Raw genomic sequence first — 20188 nt, 5'->3', positions numbered from 1 at the left:
TTCCTAGTGTAACGGACCCATACTTCATTAAACGAAATGGGGCCCACGCCGTATTTAGAATAGAGCTCATAAGTCGGAGTTCCAACTGGAGGTATCGGACATGAATCCTCCAATCGGGAATCCCTGTTACAACCACAACAAAATATCCTCCTAATTTTGCTAAGACTAGGCATGTTTGCTCACTAATCTAGCTTCAAACTTCAAGGGATTATCTACAATGATAGTCTCGCAAATATACGAGTCCCTCGGCTTTGGAAATTGCAATTTTCAAATCAAAACTAAGGACCAAACAAACTAAGAACCAAAGAACCAAAAACTAAGGACTGGGAGCGACCACTTATACTTAACTGAGGTATCAGTCACGCCACCAGAAGACCCGTCTATCGTCTCGCCCTACAAAGCATCACAAATGGGTCCAAGACAGGGCGACAGTCAGGGCAGCAGTCTTTAGTAGCCGCCAGGAAAGCGGGATGCCTCGCAGAAAAGACCTTCAGTCCACGTTCGACATGCCGGGGTCGATGAAGTGGTGGCCGTCCTCCAGAATTTCCTCACGAAGCTCCTTACGATCTTCAGGCTTGGACCGGTACCGCTGAAGTCGCCCCACGTTGGAAGCGCCAACTGAAGAACCGGGTTATTTAATACCCAGCGGCGCCAGGGGCACGCCCAAAGTCTTCGGGTTCCACCTGACTTAGAATACAGAGACACGGAAACTTCTTGGTGGCGTCAAAGATCAAATTTATTGACTGCAGCCAGTAACAGAAGTCCTAGAAATCATCACGGTATGAGTTCTCAGGAGACTGCTCAATTTTACAAAGCAAGTCATCCCTTTTTATGCCAAAAATCACATTCCAGACAAATACCTAACATTTACAAACTGTCCAATCACATGTATCCACACCAGAGGTATCGCATGACAGTAAAACCCACTTTTCAGTTGCCCAGCTCATGATCAATCATCGGTCAAACCCAACATTATTCTTTAGACAGGTCGAACGAACCCATAATAAACAAGCATTTACAATGCAACGGTTTCGCCTATGGAAAAGTTTGAGCTATTGGCATTGTGAATGACAAACTTTTTATTTATGTGTTGGTTTTGAAAACAGATAAATAAATGGCATTGTCATTTACAATGGCAATAGCTTAATCTCTCGCAAATGCGATTTGTATTGCAACTATTTCAGTTATCATTTTGCACTACGATGAAAACTGGCTTGTGCATTTACTCCTGCAGAAGAGTATCAAGAGGAGAGTCAGCAGGCGCCCCTGTAGGAGGTAGTGTATTCAAGACTGAGCAATACAATACATGCTCCCTTCCCAACTCACTTGGTCTCGAACGCCCAGTCATACACTGCACCACCATACATTGCGACACAAATCTGGACATACATTAAAACGAAAAACCGCCTGTTTGTCTATAGTTGACTGTACTCGGTGGCCTTGAGAGAGGAGGCAGAACTGTGGTGAAACTGCTGGGTTGGTGTGTACGAGGGAGGAGAGGAGTCGTATTTGTGACAGAACTTCTGGGTGTGGGCGAAGGAGCTGGGAAGACCTGGCACAAGAGTGGAGGAACGGCAAGATCTGAGGGTTGGAGTGGCCTGGGATGACTGGTTTCCAGATGGATGCCTTGAGACAGAGTTTCACTTTTACAGTCTGTGCTGCCTGCCTCTCACGTTCAGATGAGTGAGCACAGGTCCTGCAGAGTCCCCTTGCGGAGTTGCATTGGACCCGCTGAGGGAGACGGTATGTAGGGAAGGGTGACACTGACGGCAAATGGCTCAACATCCTGTAATTCTGGGCAAATCACTTAATCTCCTCGTGCCTATCAAAAAATTATTGGATCCTTGTGTAACGTAACTGGCGCTCATGTATAGCGCCCCCATACCTTGGGACGGAGCTTGCGCTATATACAACTGCAAAAAAAGAATTGAGGAATGTGACCTTAAAATGCGCTGCAATTAACTGGAAATATAGCATGCACCTTAAGAAGGAATGCACGCTTCAGTAGTGGTGTGTACAACACTACTACCAATGCACTCCCTGTCTTAAACGGAATTACTGTGACGGGGTAGATGATGGGCGGTCATGTTATGGAGCAGGGCTTTCCTGCAATCAAGCCCTATCCTAGTGAGGTGTGTTTCAATAAGGAGGTAGGGCGGTTGGGGTGACGAGGGCTGGAAAAGCTGCGTCGATAAACCTCAGAGGAACTCCACCCTGGCCCCGTCTGCAGACACCAGAAGCGTGCCGGGCTCATGTCGCAAACACTGATAAGTCACCCTGCCTAAGCACGTTTCCACATCTGTTTCCACACTAGTCTGCACAGTACTCTTAGCGCCCTGGTATAACACATCAGCTCACCCCTGTACAGAAGAGCGAGACAGGTGCAACGCTAGACCGAGCACTAGTTCCCCCACCTGTGCTTCCACACAAGTCCACAGAGCACAACTAGCGCCCATCTGGCGTTAGCGTAGCAGCTAAATCCTGCGCAGCAGCTAAATCCTGCGCAGCAGCTAAACCCTGCGCAGCAGCCACCCCCTGCACATTAGAGCGAGGCGGGTGCAACCCAAGAGCGGAGCCCTTGTTTTCACCACCTGTTTCCACACAAGTCTGTAGGCACGACTGGCGCTTGTAAATCTGCCCCAGAGGGTTTGCTAATCTGACTCCTTCGGCCTCAAGGGATGATTAAAATAGTGAGGGGGCTGTGTCCATCTGCCCATATCCTGCTGTCAGTCTTCTACTCACCACCGCGGGAAAGTTTTGAATTAGTAGTTTATCTCAGCTGAGGTGCGCTGCGGGGGGAGCATGGGTTGATATGTGGCCGTAATACAATGTACGCATTATTGTTAACTACACCAGTCCCACAGGTGATCCCCATGGGTCAGTCAACTTTCTTGTTTCAGGTAATATGTAGTATCACTTTCAATTCTGGGAGTCATCGATTTGCGTTTATTAAATGGATTTGTTTTAAAGGCGCCGCATGCCAAGCCTGGTTTGCGGCGTCTTAAACAAGAAAGGGAAGGGGGTAGGATCACGGCAGCTTTTACTCAAGTTTTCAATCGAATCCACCGTCGAGATGTTCAAGACACGATAAAAAATATATATAATTATTCAAAGTACCGCATTCGAATTTTAAATATGAAGCTATTAAAACGATCGCAAAGTGAAGATTTTCAAATGGAGTGCTTGGTTCCAGACTCTAGGCGCTGGATGCATTGGTTTGCGGTTCGTTCCGTTTCTACACACAAAATACTTCAGGTGGCGGGAAACCCCGCGGATCCTTCATGCGGGAAATTGGACCGCAGAAATATAGGCTTGGAAGCCACGAACCGGGGGCGTGAAGCCGGACCGTACCCCTGCCTGGGACAAGGTAGCTGAAGAAGGGTGTGGAGGGAGTCCGCATTAGGTAACCCGAAAAATAATCTATCTACCTGCGTGAGCGTGATCCGACGGAGTAAGCGCCAACATCTTTTAAAGAACGAAGGTATTTCTGCAACAAAAATAAAACTACGCGATAGAGGTGGGCAGGCAACATTATCATAATCGAAATTATGCCTTTAACATGTTTACAAACGAAATTTATGTGAACGGATTTTACCCAAAGACAGGCGTATGTTGTATAAAACAGCGTTAACGAATTCTTTTGGTGACGTAGGAAATGAACATTATACTAGCGCCTCCTTCCTATTAGACGAGCACAGAACTATGTACTTAAAACATGAACCAATCACTGTTCGAATTCAGTTCTTTTTTTACGGCAGATAATGAGATTAAAAACAGGACTGATCTTTAGCACGGACTGCATTCATAGTATGACACATGGCCACGTCCACCTTCAGTCCAGTGGATTAAACCCTTTCCCAAGTTCTGTGACCCACCACGTCACAAGCGACCTTTCTGGCTGCCTGTTGGTAAACAAAAACAACACATAGACGAGTCTGCGCCCCCACTGATCATTCCATTTACTGCACCAGGTTCGTGGCCAAAACCAAACAGTGCCTTTCATAGAATATAGGTTCCAAACCGGACAAAGGCACTAAACCTATTTTATAATTCATAATTATGAGTGCAGTGTACATTATAGTGACTTCATTTTCAGGAGAGTGGCTTACATAAATAAAATAAAAAAACAGACCCTGAAAATAAATCACGAACGGGCAAGTCGCATTTCAAAGTAAACAGAATTCAAATTTCGCGATTTAAGTATGTTCTGACAAGATCTACATTTAAAGATCTCTGCTAAAGTCGCCTTCAGATGGACCGACGTAGAAGATCGGCATTGGGTTTGCTCTGCTACACAGCCTTAGCACGCCTATTTTGAAATCCCCCTGTTAGGGCCCAATACAAACACCATTTGGGATATATACATCAACACAGATAGCATTCTGTTCCCTCAGGCGCGCGAGTGCTCCACAGATGTGCAGCCGCGTGAATGCTCCTCTGTGCGGACCAGCCGCACACAAAGGCCTCTCTCAGGCCACAATGGTGAGAAGGAATCTGGACCGGTCCCCGGCCTCCAGGCGCTCTGACGGGCAGGAGACTTCCGAGCCTCCCTCGAACACCTTTGAACAGCCTCCAGGAGCACAGGCAGCCCTTGTCCGGGGCTGCGGCCCGACCTGCAGCGGCCAGTGCTCCCTACTCACCGGAATCGAGAGCGGGAGGCGGAACGGACAGCGGGAGGGGGGGGGGTGGGAACGGGCACACGGACAGCGGGAGGGGGCAGGAACGGGCACACGGACAGCGGGAGGGGGGCGGGAACAGACAGTGGAACATCCCGCAACCCACCCCTACAAAGGACACTTCTGAAATGGTGGAAAACAAAGCTGAGAAAAAAAAATAATAAACACCGCCCACCGCCGCATGACGATCGCAATGGGTAGGATGAGTAAAAATGGCCAGAACGCCCATGAATCTGCTCCGGCCATGACGGACAGATCTCTGTTCCAATGGCTAGCCTCCATTTATGGAGCTAGCCAATGGAACAGAGGGGCGGGACATGAGTACACATCTCTAGACATAAGCTTTCGCCTTGCGCAGAAAGTCTGCAGGGCACAACCCAATCGTAAATAGACCATAAAAAAGAGCAGAAAAAGGTGAGAGTAGGATAAGGCATATTTGTGTGCAGTAAAAGTTTATGATGTCCTGTGCTCTGATCCTTAATCTTGATCAGCTAAAGGGCAGGAACTGGTTTAACAAGGTCAGCTTCAGGCAACAGGGTCAGTTCACTCAGGTCAAACAGGAGTCAGCACAAACTCGAGCTAAGGTGTACATATCCTTGAAAAGACTAGTTCAGCCACAGTCATCGGCCTATGTGAGGACAACCACAAAATGGCTGCCGTACACAAAATGGAACCCAAGGGTTCAGGACGAAATCTCTAAATACGTAGTGAATCCATTGGTCTAACATGATGAAAACACTCATACTTGCCGCACTAACTAGTTACGGTTCGCTAATATCAAATTCGTAACGAAACCATGACCTTTATGAAACGGGTTCAGAATTCACGGAACCTCAGATCACTGTGGGCTGAAGGCTCGCTAGGCGTAGCCAGAAGTGTTCCAAAGATGCATAACATGGCCTCTTTAAGAGTTTCCATCTCCTGCATGCATTGGGATCAAGGTTGGAATCAGCTCTACGGTGGAGTGAGACCTGGCGGCACATAGACACCCTGGTGCCTTCTCTGGTGAATGACACGGGCAGGAAGTAGCAGAGTCCTGACTGCTTATGTTTCTTTTAGGACTTACCCAAAGATTTGCTGCAAGAAAGGCTTTGGGAGCACACACTCAACTTCAATCAGGCGTGGGACCTGCATGGATTCTTGTAGTATTTTGCCACCTAGAGCTTCACTTCATGTCCTCAGGTGGCTTTTGGATTAATCTGGCTGCAGTTGTTGCAGATTTGTGGAACTGTGCGCTGAAGCTAAACACAAAAGGTACTGCTCATGTGGATCTGTCACAAGCGGATCTGTCACGAACATCCGTTTGTGACGTTCCTTACAAGGTTTAAACCCTGTAGTCTTAGGGGGTGAGATGTTCCCATGTACACTGGAAGAATTTAGAAAGAGGAAGTAGTTAGGTAAAAATCATTTCAATGATGAAGAAGAGGAGCATAGATCCAGGACCTTGACTGAAGTCGTGGAAAGAATGGAACCGTCAGTGTACATTAGTGGAGCTTATATGCAGCTCCGTCAGCATGGAGTTGGACAATGCCACCTATCGGCGCACAGGAGCACTACTTTTTGAGTTTCCAGATCCAGTCTGTGGTTATTCACAAGCTGAGGAAGCTGTGGTTAGAAGTATCCATCACAATTACAAATTTATCACAAGTTCTATGGAAATGTGCGTGCATATGGAGATGTTTTTGAGTTTCTTTTCAGATGGAACCAAACAAATCCTTTGGTACCAGAGGTGAATGTTCCTTTAGACACAAGCATTTTTCAATCTCCATCCTACTCCATTGAAATTAAGAATTAAACACCACCTTAAATTTACTCTCATATCTGCATCAAGAGTCTTGAAGGAATGCAGTAGACGTGGGAACAATCTGAGAGGACTGCACATCTTTAAACCTATCATGAAAACGAGTCAGTGACATGAAATATTAAGCAGTCTGCTATCTTTGTAAAGCACGTCTCAAGCTTATATGTTAGGTTTCTCATAGGCATCAAAGCATTTCTTAATTATGCGGTGCATTTATCTCACACTGGCCAGGGTTAAGAAGGTATTAAGATGCCTCTTCCCCTCAAAGTTCGCGCCCCTTTAATGTTATTCATATTCAACAACATAAAACACAAAATCTCGTAGAGGGGACTCAGCATGAAGGCAGATGTGGATGATTTACAAGAGAATTCCCTACGGTCCCAATATGGGGTCATCTTCTGCTTGTCGCGTCAGCATGAGGACTAATTTATTCATCAGGTTTATCTTTCAGGGATACAGAACTGTGCTGGATTTCCTGGACACGCGAAAAGACGTGAGATCTCTTGATCCACACAAAATTCCTATAAATGGCCGCCTGCTAGATACCTTACTTTCGTTGGTGACAGATTCCTAGTCTTCTTCCAGGAATAACAGCTGCAACAGTGAATCGATCATTAGTAATCTTGCACTCCAGAGTAGGTAATACTTATGAGAAACGACACATGAGATTTTAACAACAAATCCATCATTCAAGTAAAACATTGAGGAAAAACGCTACCGTAAAAATATTTTCTACAAAACGTTTTACTGTTTTATTGTATTTTAAAAACACAGCAAAATGCAAATACTCTGGAAAAAACAGAACGTTTTTTGAAGTATCCAATTGTTTTTATCCAGATGCAATCTCGCGATTGGGGAAATGCTCAATTCTACTTTAAAGAAGCTTACAAATTTAAAGAAAAGAACGTTAATTTTCTTCAGATGTTTTCTGCAAATATCACAGCTTCTGTTTTTGACATTTCTCCACTCTTCTTCTGGCTGATCCATCTGTTCTCCCATTCTTGTTGTTTTGTCTCCTTTATTGTTTAAATGTCATAATCGGAGTGGTTCACTCACAAAGTAACAGAAAATGTAAGCCCTCCATTTATCCACGGAGGAGGAACAGGGCAGTCAATGGCAGTTCAAGTAACCTTCCATTAGCTCTCAAAATCCACCCTACCTGTATTGACCATTCCCCCCACATGTACCTGCTACATACTCTTGGCCTCCTTCCCAATTATGGCCGCTGGATGGTCTATAATTAGTAATAAGCTATTAAATGCGTGCAATAAAATAACATTCCTGCTGCAATATTTTGAAACTCATTACACATATTTGCAGGTGGACACAGTGAAGTAGACCACATGAACTACAAAAGAAAAGTAATTGTTCTGACTTGTACCTCCCCTGGAGGCAAGAGGGGAGTCAAACCTTCAAAGCACTCCAATTCTTGGTCACTGTCTAGTGGTATTTCCTGTGGATGTTTGGGAGGTAGAAGGTGTGCTCCAATATTTTTTTATTCATTAACCACATTTTTGTGAGATCATTCATGAAGTTGGAAATGCTTGTTCAATCACTGGTTTCTCTATAAACGGATGCAGTTTGCACAGCTTTTTAAAACTTGATCCACCTTAAGAGCCTATACCTCCAGGGTGAGCGTTCATTTGCCATAACCATTACCTTGGCACATACGGGGGATTCACTTCTAACAAGGGTTACTATATGAGATTTGTAGCCACCCTTTGCAGGCTGGTCACTAAATTCAACCTCGGAAGTAATGCACATAATACACAGTTTCCTTTGGTAGCATTCGCCTGTAGTTAGGTGTGTGGGGTGGGTGGAGGGCCTATCAATGGCTGGGCAATCAGGAGACTGAGTCTGAATGCAAAAGTTTTTTCAGTCACTACTCTGATTTTTTCCATAGTTCTGTCACAGGGGCAATAAATTGATGCGATGCATGGGAATTTAGTTTTAAATGGAATCAGTGTTTTCGTTTTATTTGTATATGTAGGAGCAATAGCGGTCAATGTTTGCCCTATTTCAACATTGACCGCGGCTGTTGAAGGGCTCAGTTGGTGCAGTTATTTCACCTTGTAGTGGCTACATTCCCGGAGTGTCCAGGTCCTGATGAGGAATGAGGAATTTAATGGATATTGCGAGACCACAACAATCCTAACACTGCCAGCTACATCCAATGTGGTAAAGCTGGGGACGACTGTAAATTATGTACGCAAAGTGGGCCGGACAACATGAATTGGAGAAGCATCTCTAGGTCACGACAAAAAGTAAAAAATTGGGAAATGATAAAGGATAACACCTAAAAACAAATAGGACATATGAGAAAATCCTGCATAGGAATAATTGCTGCAATTACAGAAAAGGCATGATACATAGGGAAGAAGGAACTACAAATAGGAAAGAAGGAACTACAAACAGGAAAATATGGAATTGGCGACTTCCTGAGAGAATAAAAAGCAAATAGGTGAGTGGAGAGAGGAACATACAGGAAAACATAGGCCAATGAAAATCTGCTCAGGACAGATGCATAGGGGAAAAGAAAACTGCAAAACCTACAGAAAGGTAGAAGGCAAAGTAGGATAAGTTCAGGGCAAGCAGAGGAAAGTACACAACATTAAAGCTATTAGTGGAATAGGAGAACTGTCTTGCTGTGGGACCAGATCAACGAAGAAGAAAGGATATACAGTTATCAACTATAGTACAAGTTCTCCCCAACCAGAGCCAGATGGACAGGTATGTACAAGCTTAAATTTTAAGCAAAGGGACACCTCAGCGCATGTGCAGCTTGACGGCGTGGCCCTGGCTCCACCACCTCATATCTGACCACTTAACTGGCCAGAGAAACTAGATTCAGACTGGATGAATATATGTGGGAGCTTGGAAGAAGCTTATCAACTAGGAATACAGCATTACTAAGTAAATAACCAGGACAGCAGTTGTTTTTATAATTGCCAACGTTTGACAATCCACTAACAGTAAGATTTCTGTTGCTGTTAGCCTAGGTCAAAGTGAACAAGGTTTGAACCTAGGCTAATAGGTGTCTCTGTGGGACAATGATCTTTCTAAAATCAGATGTGAGATGCAAGAAAATATTCAAAGCGTATTAGAAGTGAGTACAAATAAAACCACAGTATAATTTTAGTTGATAGTGGAAAAAATCTCTATGGTCTAATGGATTGCAAAATAAACTCAGTATATCTTGAAATTTAAATTATGTAGAGCATTTGCAACATAAACCCCCTGACGTCCGGAACTGCAGCTGTGAATCAGGGAAAAGGGAGAACCAAAACGTTTAATTAATATATATATATATATATATCTATATATATATATATATATATATATATATATACATACATAAAAAATAATATGTCTAAGGAAGCTGTACCAAAAGAGTTGGCCTGCTATCACACAGCAGATAAAAGAAGCACAACCTATTTAGAAGTACAATCTTTTGCAGGATTCAGTAAGAGTTGAGTAGAATGTGTGCCATTAGGAGTGTTGTAAGCAACAGTCAATGCCACAGGCTAAGGCTGAAGTCTCAGTTTTGAGATTTGGAAAAGACTGGACACATTTTATCATTTAGAACTGCAGTTTTGAAACCAATGCTTGTGCCTAATATCCAAGATTCCTCAACTCTTCGCAGTCCATCGACATTATCCACTACCAGGAGAGCAATCTTATTTTCTATTATCTTGCCCAAAAATGTGTCTACGCCCTAGCCTATGTTGGGCTTCACTGACTGGAGGAAGGTTAGAATGGGCATGAGAAGGTCTCGAAAGTTGAATGCCAGCGAGTGGTGCCTCTGTGAAGGTTTAAAGAAAACGACCCAGGCACTATGATAGCCAGTGTAGTGTGACTGAGTGCACTTCAAGCACTTCCTGAAACCTGCACCTTGAATCGCCAAACTGTTGTAATGAAATCTAAAAAGAAATAATTTAAAGACTCAACAGGAGGATTATCTAATTTTAGTACTGGTATGTAAAGCAGTGCATAAAGAGTTCCAAGTCCTCTCACATGTATCAAAGTGTCTCAAGTGATAATGAAGTGACAGATTTCTTTTAGAAAAAGCACAAGAAATTTGCAGGAGTGTCAGAGGAGGGACAGAGAAGCACAGAAAGGAGAACAGCGGAGTCAGCAAACACTGTACAACAAAGAAAGGCAAGATCATAATGAAAAACAATAATGGAGGAGTCAAAAGGCACAGAAGACATTCTTATGTAACATAAAAAGGCAACACCATCTAAACAAATATTTTCATCTTGAGGGGTGATGGCAGTTTGGCTTCAGAAGGTAGAAAGCATTCCACGTTGTAGGATAAGTTAAAGAACAGCACAAGAGAGAGGGGCAGATAGGATAACTGAGGCTAGAGTATGGAATTGTGGATAGAGACTTGTGTTGGCAAGTGCACTGTATTAAAAGCCTTATTCTAGTGCAACACTTTCTAAGATAAGCACAGAGAGAGATTATGTTGTGGCTCTGTGCAACTGTTTTGTTTTGTAATCTGCCCTTTTAAACAAATTGAGTGTCCTTACATTTTGCAAGTCTTTTAGAATAAAGAGCATGCACTTTACATTCCTTGCTGAGCCTCATATCTTAAAAATGGATTCCTCCTGTGCGCTTCCTATGGAGTACAGGCTCTACCAGACTTTGAATGTCACGGTCAGACAGAGCTAGTTCTAGAGGTGCAGGTAACCTGGCAGCAAGGTGTAGAGGTCACAAATGCCTTTGCTCCATATGAAGGTGATTCAAATGTAATGGGAAACAAAGTGTGTGTTCCTGTTATAGAGGAATTTCCATTCAACTACATTTGTGAAACATATCCTCTTAAACATACAGGTATTGTTTTCAAACATGGTCACCAGCAGTCCCACAAAGTATGGGTTTTAATGAAATCATAAGCTCTTCGCAAACCTAAGAACCATAGGATCAAGTCTAAGATTGCTATACAAAAGAGTGTGCACCCGCTAGGTGCAGAACGAAATCTATTCCAGGAAGTGTAGTCACACAGAGAAGCAGATTAGGGTTCCAACTCCGTGAGAGCAAGTCTGGAAAAGGCTTATGATCTGTGGTGAGTAACTAGCAAATGAGACCACTGGCAGTGCACAACAGGGGTAGGCGAGGAACATAATTCTATGTAACAGATTCTAGCAGTGCCTAATGTGGGTGGCTGATAATCAAGCTTTGTTGACTTCCCTGGTCACCGTCAAATTCTTGCTCAGTATAGTAAGTAATACTGGCGATGCTATCCACCATCTGCAGTCTGGAATGAAAGGCCCAAGATCCATTTTACTCACGACTCTTGGTGATTTTCAGTAGGATTTTTGTTAATTTTATGAATTTCATTATTAAAATCCTGTTATTGAAACAGTTCAATTCCAATTTTCTCCTTCTGCCACTATTTACATTTTCCGATAAGAAAATAGGAGTTTTTGCTATAAAGTTTTCTCTGTCTTTTAAGATGCCAGTTGGCTTGTCTTCCTGACTTGCTCACTTGCTTTTGCACATGTCAGAGATGCAGGTCATTCTCTGGCCTGCCATCACCAGTGAAAATGACAAAGGTTCTAAATATTGAGTAAAGCGTGACAGCTATCACTCACACAGTTTCTTGAGGACAGCAATATGTCAAATCTTTCACCAAAAGACCGGTGCTTAAAAAAAAAAAGGAATCTAAAAAGGTGAAACCGAAGGCTGGCAGTACAGACTGGAATCCTGAAGGGAAGGGATCCTCGCACTGACCCAGAGCCCTTAAAGGGCGCCTCTTCTTCCCGCGCGGTCGCCCATCCTTGGCTGCGGACGGCGTGCTTCGTCTACTGCAGACCCCCTGGTTCCTGATCTTCATTCAGCCACACGTGTGACAGCAAGCGTGGAGCGTATCAGAAGAGAAGGGGCGTGCTGCCCCTCAGTCGCTGTCGGAGCCCACTGCGGCAGAGCCCTTCCGTTTCCGCTTGGTAGGTTTCGGTTTTGCATCCTCTTCATCCTGAAAAAAGACACCTGAGGTAAGTGGATCTCAGAGTAGGGTAAAGCTTCACCGTAATCAAACATCCTGAATACTAGGAGAACCAAAGCAATGAAGATAAGTGATTAGCGTAATTCTCTATAGCCATTAGTGCCAGGGAACTGAACAGTCCCATTCTGTATTTTGGAATTTAGATTTCTGAGCACATTGCTACTAGTGCATTAAAGCACAGGTATATAAATGGAGACTTAGTTTTGGCTGATAACCCATGGTTAAACTGTTTTCTAAATTAAACGTATTACTTGATCGTACAAACACTCAAGTCTGATTGCAATCCAACCCTGCAACTCAATAATATGAGAATGCACATAGTTTGATGAATTCTACGGCTCAAACCAGCAGTCATTGTCAGAAGTTTATCATTAACCACTCAACATTGCCAAAAGACCTCTTTCCAGATGAACCAAGCTCCTTCAAGTTTATAATTAGAAACTACCCACTACTCTAATGTTCACCAATTTAACAAAGCAACAACTCAAATACTAGTACATCTAGAATACATCTTTGCTCGTAACTGCTACAAATGTACATTTAGAAAGGCACACTAATCTTTACTGCACCTTAATGCAGATTTAAAAGTAATATTGTTCATGGACTCACCAAGGTTACACACGGTTCAGCCAAGGGTAGCCAAAGACATTAATTATTCTGCCTTGTTTTGGGCAACATATTTGGACTACCTCTACAATACGTGCATCAGAAGCCCATACAAAATAGCCAATGTTCTTCAGTCCAGTACACAAATCGGTAATCCCTAAAATTCTAGGATCAGGAACCTACACAACACAACGAGTGCAGCTTAAGCTATCCAACGGTATCTCGAGTGTCTTAGATATCGTTAACCCAGGCAAAACAGACAGTGTTCCGTCAATATTAACAGTAACTGCTGCAATTCTTGAAGCAGGAATTGCAACTGTTTGGTGCTGGTGAAACCATCCTCCACCAAACAGCAATTTATCAAAAGTGCGCCTATATTAACAAATCTCAAGTCCTAAACAAGTTTAGTATTTTAAATTGATAATTATATTGTGCACATGGGTACAGAACCAGGTAAACTGTTGCCCCAGTTTTTGATGTACTGCCCCAAATAAATCTTGATACGCAAGGTCGAGGATTGCTTATCTCACTCAGACGTACAGAAGCACTGGTGGAGACAGACTCATCGTCATTATTTGTAGGCTGTGTAGCATTTTTCCGACTTCGAGGGCTGGTCATAGGACCTTTTCTCCGATTTTTTGGTGGTTTTGTGGAGTCTTCATACTCTTCTGCTAAAGAGAATAAGTCACTGAATCTACAAAAAGAAAAAACACCAGATATAATTAACACATCACAATGGCGAACACAAAATATTCACATTTTAAGGCAGTGTATTCTAGATACATGGAAGCAAGAAAATATATCATTAGAACATTGAGCACCGCTGGGCTTCTAATGGCTGGTAAAAGCCCGCAGCATCAACATTCCAATGTTGCCTTTGTTCAAAGCGGTGGCTGTGAACAAAAGGCCTAACGGACCCCGAGAGGATTTAAACACACTCGGGCTCCGTAAGGCCTTTGTTTTACTATGTAGAACATTCTGCCCTCTAGGGGTGGAATGTTCTTACAGCCTTATAGCCCTATGTAGTGGACTATACAGAAGAGTAAAAGGCCGCTCCCTTGTTAAAGGGTCCTTGCGTTCGGCTCAGTCCTTTAATGCTGGAGCAGGCTTTTAATGGCCAGTATGAACAAGTTACTTACCTTCGGTAACGATATATCTGTAAGAAACAGTAGTTAGTATTAGATTCCTTACCTTAGAATATCCCCAGGCGTCAGTCTGGATCCGGAAACTTTTGCGTAGCAGTACCCCTGCGCGTCGGTAGGCGTCGTCTGCAGGCGTCCCCTGCGGCTCCGCGTCGTCGGCGTCGTGCTGACGTCGCTGGAGTATATAGACGCCGCCTCCGCGCGCTGACGTCAGATCTTTGCACACAGCTTTTCCGCGCCAGAACACGCAGAGCCATGTGAGAACCAACACTGGTGCCATGTGAAACTAGGGCCCTGAAAGGGATGTCCTTAACCCTAGGTATCAGTTCGCAGAACGGGGAGGATGGGTGGGGCGGTAAGGAATCTAATACTAACTACTGTTTCTTACAGATATATCGTTACCGAAGGTAAGTAACTTGTTCATCTGAAAGAAACAGGTTAGTATTAGATTCCTTACCTTAGAATAGATACCCCAGCAATACCAACCCCGGTGGTGGGTCTGCGAACCAATACAATCCTACACCAGAAAGTCCTGGAGGACCGAACGGCCAAAGAAGCCATCCCTCCGGACTTGACTGTCCAGGCAGTAGTGCCTCGCAAAGGTGTGCAGCGAGGCCCACGTAGCCGCCTGGCAAATGTCCTGCAAAGGGACTCCCCGGCCCAGGGCAGTAGTAGCCGCCGTGGCCCGAGTGGAATGGGCCCTCAGCCCAACAGGAGGCTCCTTCCGAGCCAAAGAGTAGCATGCTTTGATGCACAGGACGACCCATCGAGAAATGGTTCGTTTCTGTACCGCCCTTCCCTTCTTCTCACCCACGTAGCCAACAAACAGTTGGTCATCCACCCGGAACTGGCGTGCGCGATCCATATAAAATGAAAGCGCACATTTTGGGTCCAGACGATGGAGCCGCTCTTCATCTTTTGAAGGATGCGGAGGCGGGAAGAAGGAAGGCAAGGTGATGGACTGCCCGATGTGAAAAGCAGAAACTACTTTGGGCAGGAAAGAAGGTCTAGTTCTAAGAACCACCTTGTCAGGATGAACGGACAAGAAAGGAGGTTTCACAGAAAGAGCCTGGAGCTCACTCACTCTCCTGGCAGAGGTGATGGCAACCAGGAAGGCCGTCTTTAAAGTGAGAAGACGGAGAGGACAGGAATGAAGCGGCTCAAAGGGAGCGCACATCAAGAAGGTCAGAACCAGGTTCAAGTCCCACTGAGGCATCACGAACGGAACAGGAGGAAACATGTGCGTGATGCCTTTCAAGAATCTCTGTACAATAGGGGACTTGAACAAAGATGGCTGATCAGGTAGCCTTAAGAAGGCGGAAAGGGCAGAAAGGTAGCCCTTGATAGTGCCCAGAGCAGAGCCCTGCTGGGCAAGAGAAAGAAGGAAGAGGAGAACTTCAGAAAGGGGAGCAGAGAGAGGATCCACAGCCTTTGCTGTGCACCATGCCACAAATCTGTTCCACCGGCAGGCGTATACCGACTTCGTGGAGGGACGCCTGGCTGCCAGAATCACATCACAGACTTCAGGAGGCAAGTCAAATGGCCTCAACTGTCGCCGCTCAATCTCCAAGCATGGAGGTGGAGACTGGACAGGTTCGGGTGGAGGACCGTCCCCTGCTGCTGCGACAGAAGGTCCTCCTGAAGGGGCAGGCGGATCGAGGGACCGACTGACATGCTGAGTAGCTCGGGATACCAGTACCTTCGAGCCCAGTCCGGAGCCACAAGGATAACTTGGGCCCGGTCGCGCCTGATCTTCTTCAGCACTCTGGGCAGAAGTGGTATAGGCGGAAAGGCGTACAATAGACCGCAACTCCACTCGCGCCGAAAGGCGTCGCCGAGCGAGTGCCGTCTTGGAAACTCCAACGCGCAGAACTGATGACATTGCGCGTTCTCTTCTGTGGCGAATAGATCTAACCAAGGCTCTCCCCATTGCAGAAAGAGGCCTTTCGCCACGTCCGAGTTCAGACGCCATTAGTGATCCACGGAGCACCGACGGCTGAGTTCGTCCGCCCTGGCGTTCAGAGAACCTGCCAGGTGTTGAACCGTCAGAGTCACGCCCTGACGTTCCAGCCATTGCCAGAGACGCAGGGCCTCCTGGCAAAGGGTCCACGACCCCACTCCGCCCTGTTTGTTGCAGTACCACATGGCGGTGGTGTTGTCCGTGAACACCTGCACTACACTCCCGTTGACAAAGGGGAGGAATGCCTTCAGTGCTAGGCGAATCGCCCGCAGCTCCAACATGTTGATATGGAGCCGGGACTCCGCCGGAGACCAGATGCCTCTGATCTCTGCCTCTCCCAAGTGGCCTCCCCAGCCCTGGAGGGACGCGTCCGTCACAACTACGTGCTCCGGTTGGGGAAGGGAGAGGGATCTGCCCCTGACCCAATCGCGGTCCATAAGCCACCACTGCAACTGTCTCGCAGTGCCCTCCGAGATCAGGACGTGGTCGGATAGGTTGCCCTGATGCTGGGCCCACTGAAACTTCAGGTCCCACTGCAGAGCCCGCATCCGCCACCTGGCATGATGCACCAGAAGGATGCAGGAGGCCATCAGCCCCAGAAGCCGCAGCGTCAACCTGACCGAGACCCGGGATAACGGCTGAAAGATGGGAATCAAAGCCTGAATATCCCGGACCCGCCGTTCCGGAGGATAAACCCGAAACTGCGCCGAGTCGAGAACCGCTCCGATGAAAAGGAGCTGTTGAGAGGGGCACAGGTGTGATTTCGGCACGTTGATGGAAAACCCCAGCTCGTGCAGGAGGTCTGCCGTCATCTGGAGGTGGTGGACGACTGTCTGGGGCGAGCCCGCCTTCAACAACCAGTCGTCGAGGTAGGGGAAGACTGAAACCCCTAACCGGCGCAGATGAGCTGCGACCACCGCCATCACTTTCGTGAACACCCGTGGGGCGCTGGTAAGGCCGAATGGGAGCACGATAAACTGAAAGTGCTCATGGCCTACCGTGAACCGCAGGTAACGCCGGTGGGCCGGCAGGACGGGGATGTGAAAATACGCATCCTGCAAGTCCAACGCTACCATCCAGTCTTGCGGGTCTAGAGCAGCCAAGACCTGAGCCAAAGTCAACATCTTGAACTTCTCCTTCCGGAGGAAGCCGTTGACGTTCCGTAGATCCAAGATAGGACGCAGGCCCCCCCTTGTCCTTCTTGGGCACCAGAAAGTAGTGGGAGTAGCAACCACACCCTACTTCTGGCCCAGGAACGCGCTCGATGGCCCCCTTGGCCAAGAGGGCCGTAACTTCCTCCTGCAGAAGTGTCAAGTGGTCCCCCGACACACGGTGGTTCTGCGGTGGCATGGCTGGAGGAGTGGTCTCGAAGGGGAGGGAGTAGCCCCTTCGGACGAGCTGCAGCACCCACCTGTCCGAAGTGATAGTGCGCCAGCGTGAGTGGTGATGGCGAACCCTGCCACCCACTGGCGTCACATGGGCCCGAAAGCCCGGACTAGGAGGATTTGGAGGCTGCTGCGGGGGGAGGTGTGGCCTGACCTCGCCGCTGTCCCGGACCGCCACCACGGCGGAATCCACAGCCGCCACCGCGTTGAGAAGTGTTCTGCGGTGCGTGGCTGGCAGCACGTGTGGGACCGCCCCTTCCGTGGCCACGAAAGGAGCGAAACGAACCCGTTTGCTGGCGCTGGGTCGAGAGACCCAAGGACTTGGCCGTGACCCTGGAGTCCTTGAAGCGCTCAAGCGCGTTGTCCGCTTTGTCGCCAAACAGGCGACTGCCATCGAACGGCATGTCCATCAGGGCATTCTGGACATCCGGCGAAAAATTGGCGGATCTCAGCCAGGCGTGGCGACGAATCGCCACCGTCGTGGACATCGCTCTGCCCAGCGAGTCGGTCGTATCAAGACCACACCTGATCGAATACCTCGCCGCATCCCGGCCTTCAACCATAGTCTGGCCGAGCTTGTCCCGTACCTCCTGCGGGCATTGCGGCAGACACTCCGCGACCGTATCCCACAGAGAGTGGGTGTAGCGGCCCAAGAGGCATGCGGTATTGCAAGACCGCAGTCCCGCACTCAGGGACGAGAAGACCTTCTTGCCAAACTGGTCATACCTCTTTGACTCCCGGTCGGGCGGGGCCGACGGGAATGCGGATTGGGATGTGGAGGCCTGGATCACCAGACTCTCAGGGGTGGGATGGGTGGACAGAAACTTAGGGTCGTCCGAACACGGACGGTGGCGCCTGGCAACGTTCCTGTCAACAGGCGAACCTGAAGCGGGCCTGGACCACGTGCCCAACAGAACGTCCGTCAAGGCTTCATTAAACGGCAGCAGAGGCTCCTGTGGGCATGACTGCGGTTTGAATACCTCGGTGAGGATGTTAGGCTTCACCTTTACGACGGGGAGCTCAAGGTGCAAGGCCTTGGCAGCCCTCATCAGCACCACAGAGTAGGCAGCCCCAGCCTCCGACGCCACAGTGGGAGGCGAGACAAAACCAGGGTTAGGCGATTCGTCTAGACCACTGGCATCACCCAAGTCACCTGCCCAGTCCACGTCGTACTGACAGTCGCGTGTCAGAGGGTCCTCAGACCCCTCCCAACCCTCTCCATAATCTTCATCATCTCCGTACTCGGATTCGACGATGTAGACCGGCTCCTCGGGGTCAATGGGCCCCATCGGCGCCGGACTCGGCGTCGGGCGACGCCGGTCCGACTCCGCGTCCGGAACTGGAGAGGAAATGGGGGTGGCGCCACCCGGAGCGGGCGCCCCGACGCCGGCCGGAACCGGCGTCGGAGTCACGGCGCCGCGCGGAGGCGGCACCACGGGTTGCCCCGATGGAATCGACGCCGGAGAGGCCGGGTGACCAGCCGGCGACGACACTGAAGGGCCCAGCGGCGCCGGAGCCGCCGGCGGCGTCGGGGCCGGAGCACCCGACGGCGTCGGTGCAGGAGCACCCGAACCGCTCGGGCCCCCGGACGGGACCACCGGGCCCGCAGGCGCCGTAGGCCCCGTCGGAGGAGACAGCGCCCTCATGGCCATGAGGAACTCCTCTATCTCCTCGCGCGACGCGCCTTGCCCAGGGACCGACGGGTATGGAGCAGGCAGCGTCGGCGACCCACGCGGAGCCGCAGGGTGGGGCCACCCGAACCCCCGGCCGTATCGCGCGAGCGTCGGGGGGAGTCGGGGGTGCGAAGACGACGCCCCGACTTCTTGTGTCGCTTACCTGAGGAACCGGAGGAGTGGTGACGACTTCCGGAGCGCTCGTGGCGGCTCCGCGACCGTTCTCTCGACCGCTCCCTCGACCTCCGGCCGGACCGGGACCGCTCTCGACGCGGGGCCGACATCCGGAACTCGAGCAGCTTGCGGGACCGCTCCCGCCTAGCCTTGCTCGTAAAGGCCCGGCAGTCGACGCAGGACTCGACGTCGTGGTCCGCGCCCAGGCACCGGAGGCAGAGTCGATGGTGGTCGGTGACCGACATCAGGCGGTCGCACCCGTCACAGTTTTTAAACCCGGGCATCCTACCGGCACCAAAAAAGTTAGAGTTAGAGTTATCAAAAAACTAGGTCAAAAGACCGGAGTACTGCTCTTCGGATCTGCGCTAACTGGCGCGGAAAAAAGAAGAACTGACGTCAGCGCGCGGAGGCGGCGTCTATATACTCCAGCGACGTCATCACGGCGCACGACGCCGACGACGCGGAGCCGCAGGGGACGCCTGCAGACGACGCCTACCGACGCGCAGGGGTACTGCTACGCAAAAGTTTCCGGATCCAGACTGACGCCTGGGGATATTCTAAGGTAAGGAATCTAATACTAACCTGTTTCTTTCAGATAGCCCGCTGCAGTGGGCTATAAGGCTATATCATCACAAGCCTTATTTCGACATAAAAAGTCATAAAAGCAACATAAAACAATAAAATAAGTACAGATAAAAAAAGATCCAATCATAAATATACATTTGATCATCCTAAAATCTAGTTACAAAACCAACAGTATTTCA

General features: G+C 48.2%; 1 protein-coding gene across 1 annotated transcript in view; it reads right to left on the bottom strand.

Annotated features, from left to right (window-relative positions):
- Positions 1 to 11332: 11332 nt before the first annotated feature.
- INTS3 (integrator complex subunit 3) overlaps positions 11333 to 20188 on the bottom strand; it is a 649525-nt gene continuing 640669 nt past the window's right edge. The window contains exons 29-30 of the mRNA XM_078670092.1: positions 13631 to 13784; positions 11333 to 12454 (exon numbers count right to left, since the gene is read on the bottom strand). Coding sequence (XP_078526218.1) covers positions 12377 to 12454; positions 13631 to 13784 — 232 coding nt within the window. The 3' untranslated portion in view covers positions 11333 to 12376. The remainder of the gene's footprint in view (positions 12455 to 13630; positions 13785 to 20188) is intronic.

The sequence above is a fragment of the Lissotriton helveticus genome, chromosome 12, assembly GCF_964261635.1.
Source record: "Lissotriton helveticus chromosome 12, aLisHel1.1, whole genome shotgun sequence".
NCBI classification, from domain to species: domain Eukaryota; kingdom Metazoa; phylum Chordata; class Amphibia; order Caudata; family Salamandridae; genus Lissotriton; species Lissotriton helveticus.
The sequence above is the reverse complement of the archived record's forward strand: the minus strand, read 5'-3'. Positions and strand labels throughout refer to the sequence as shown.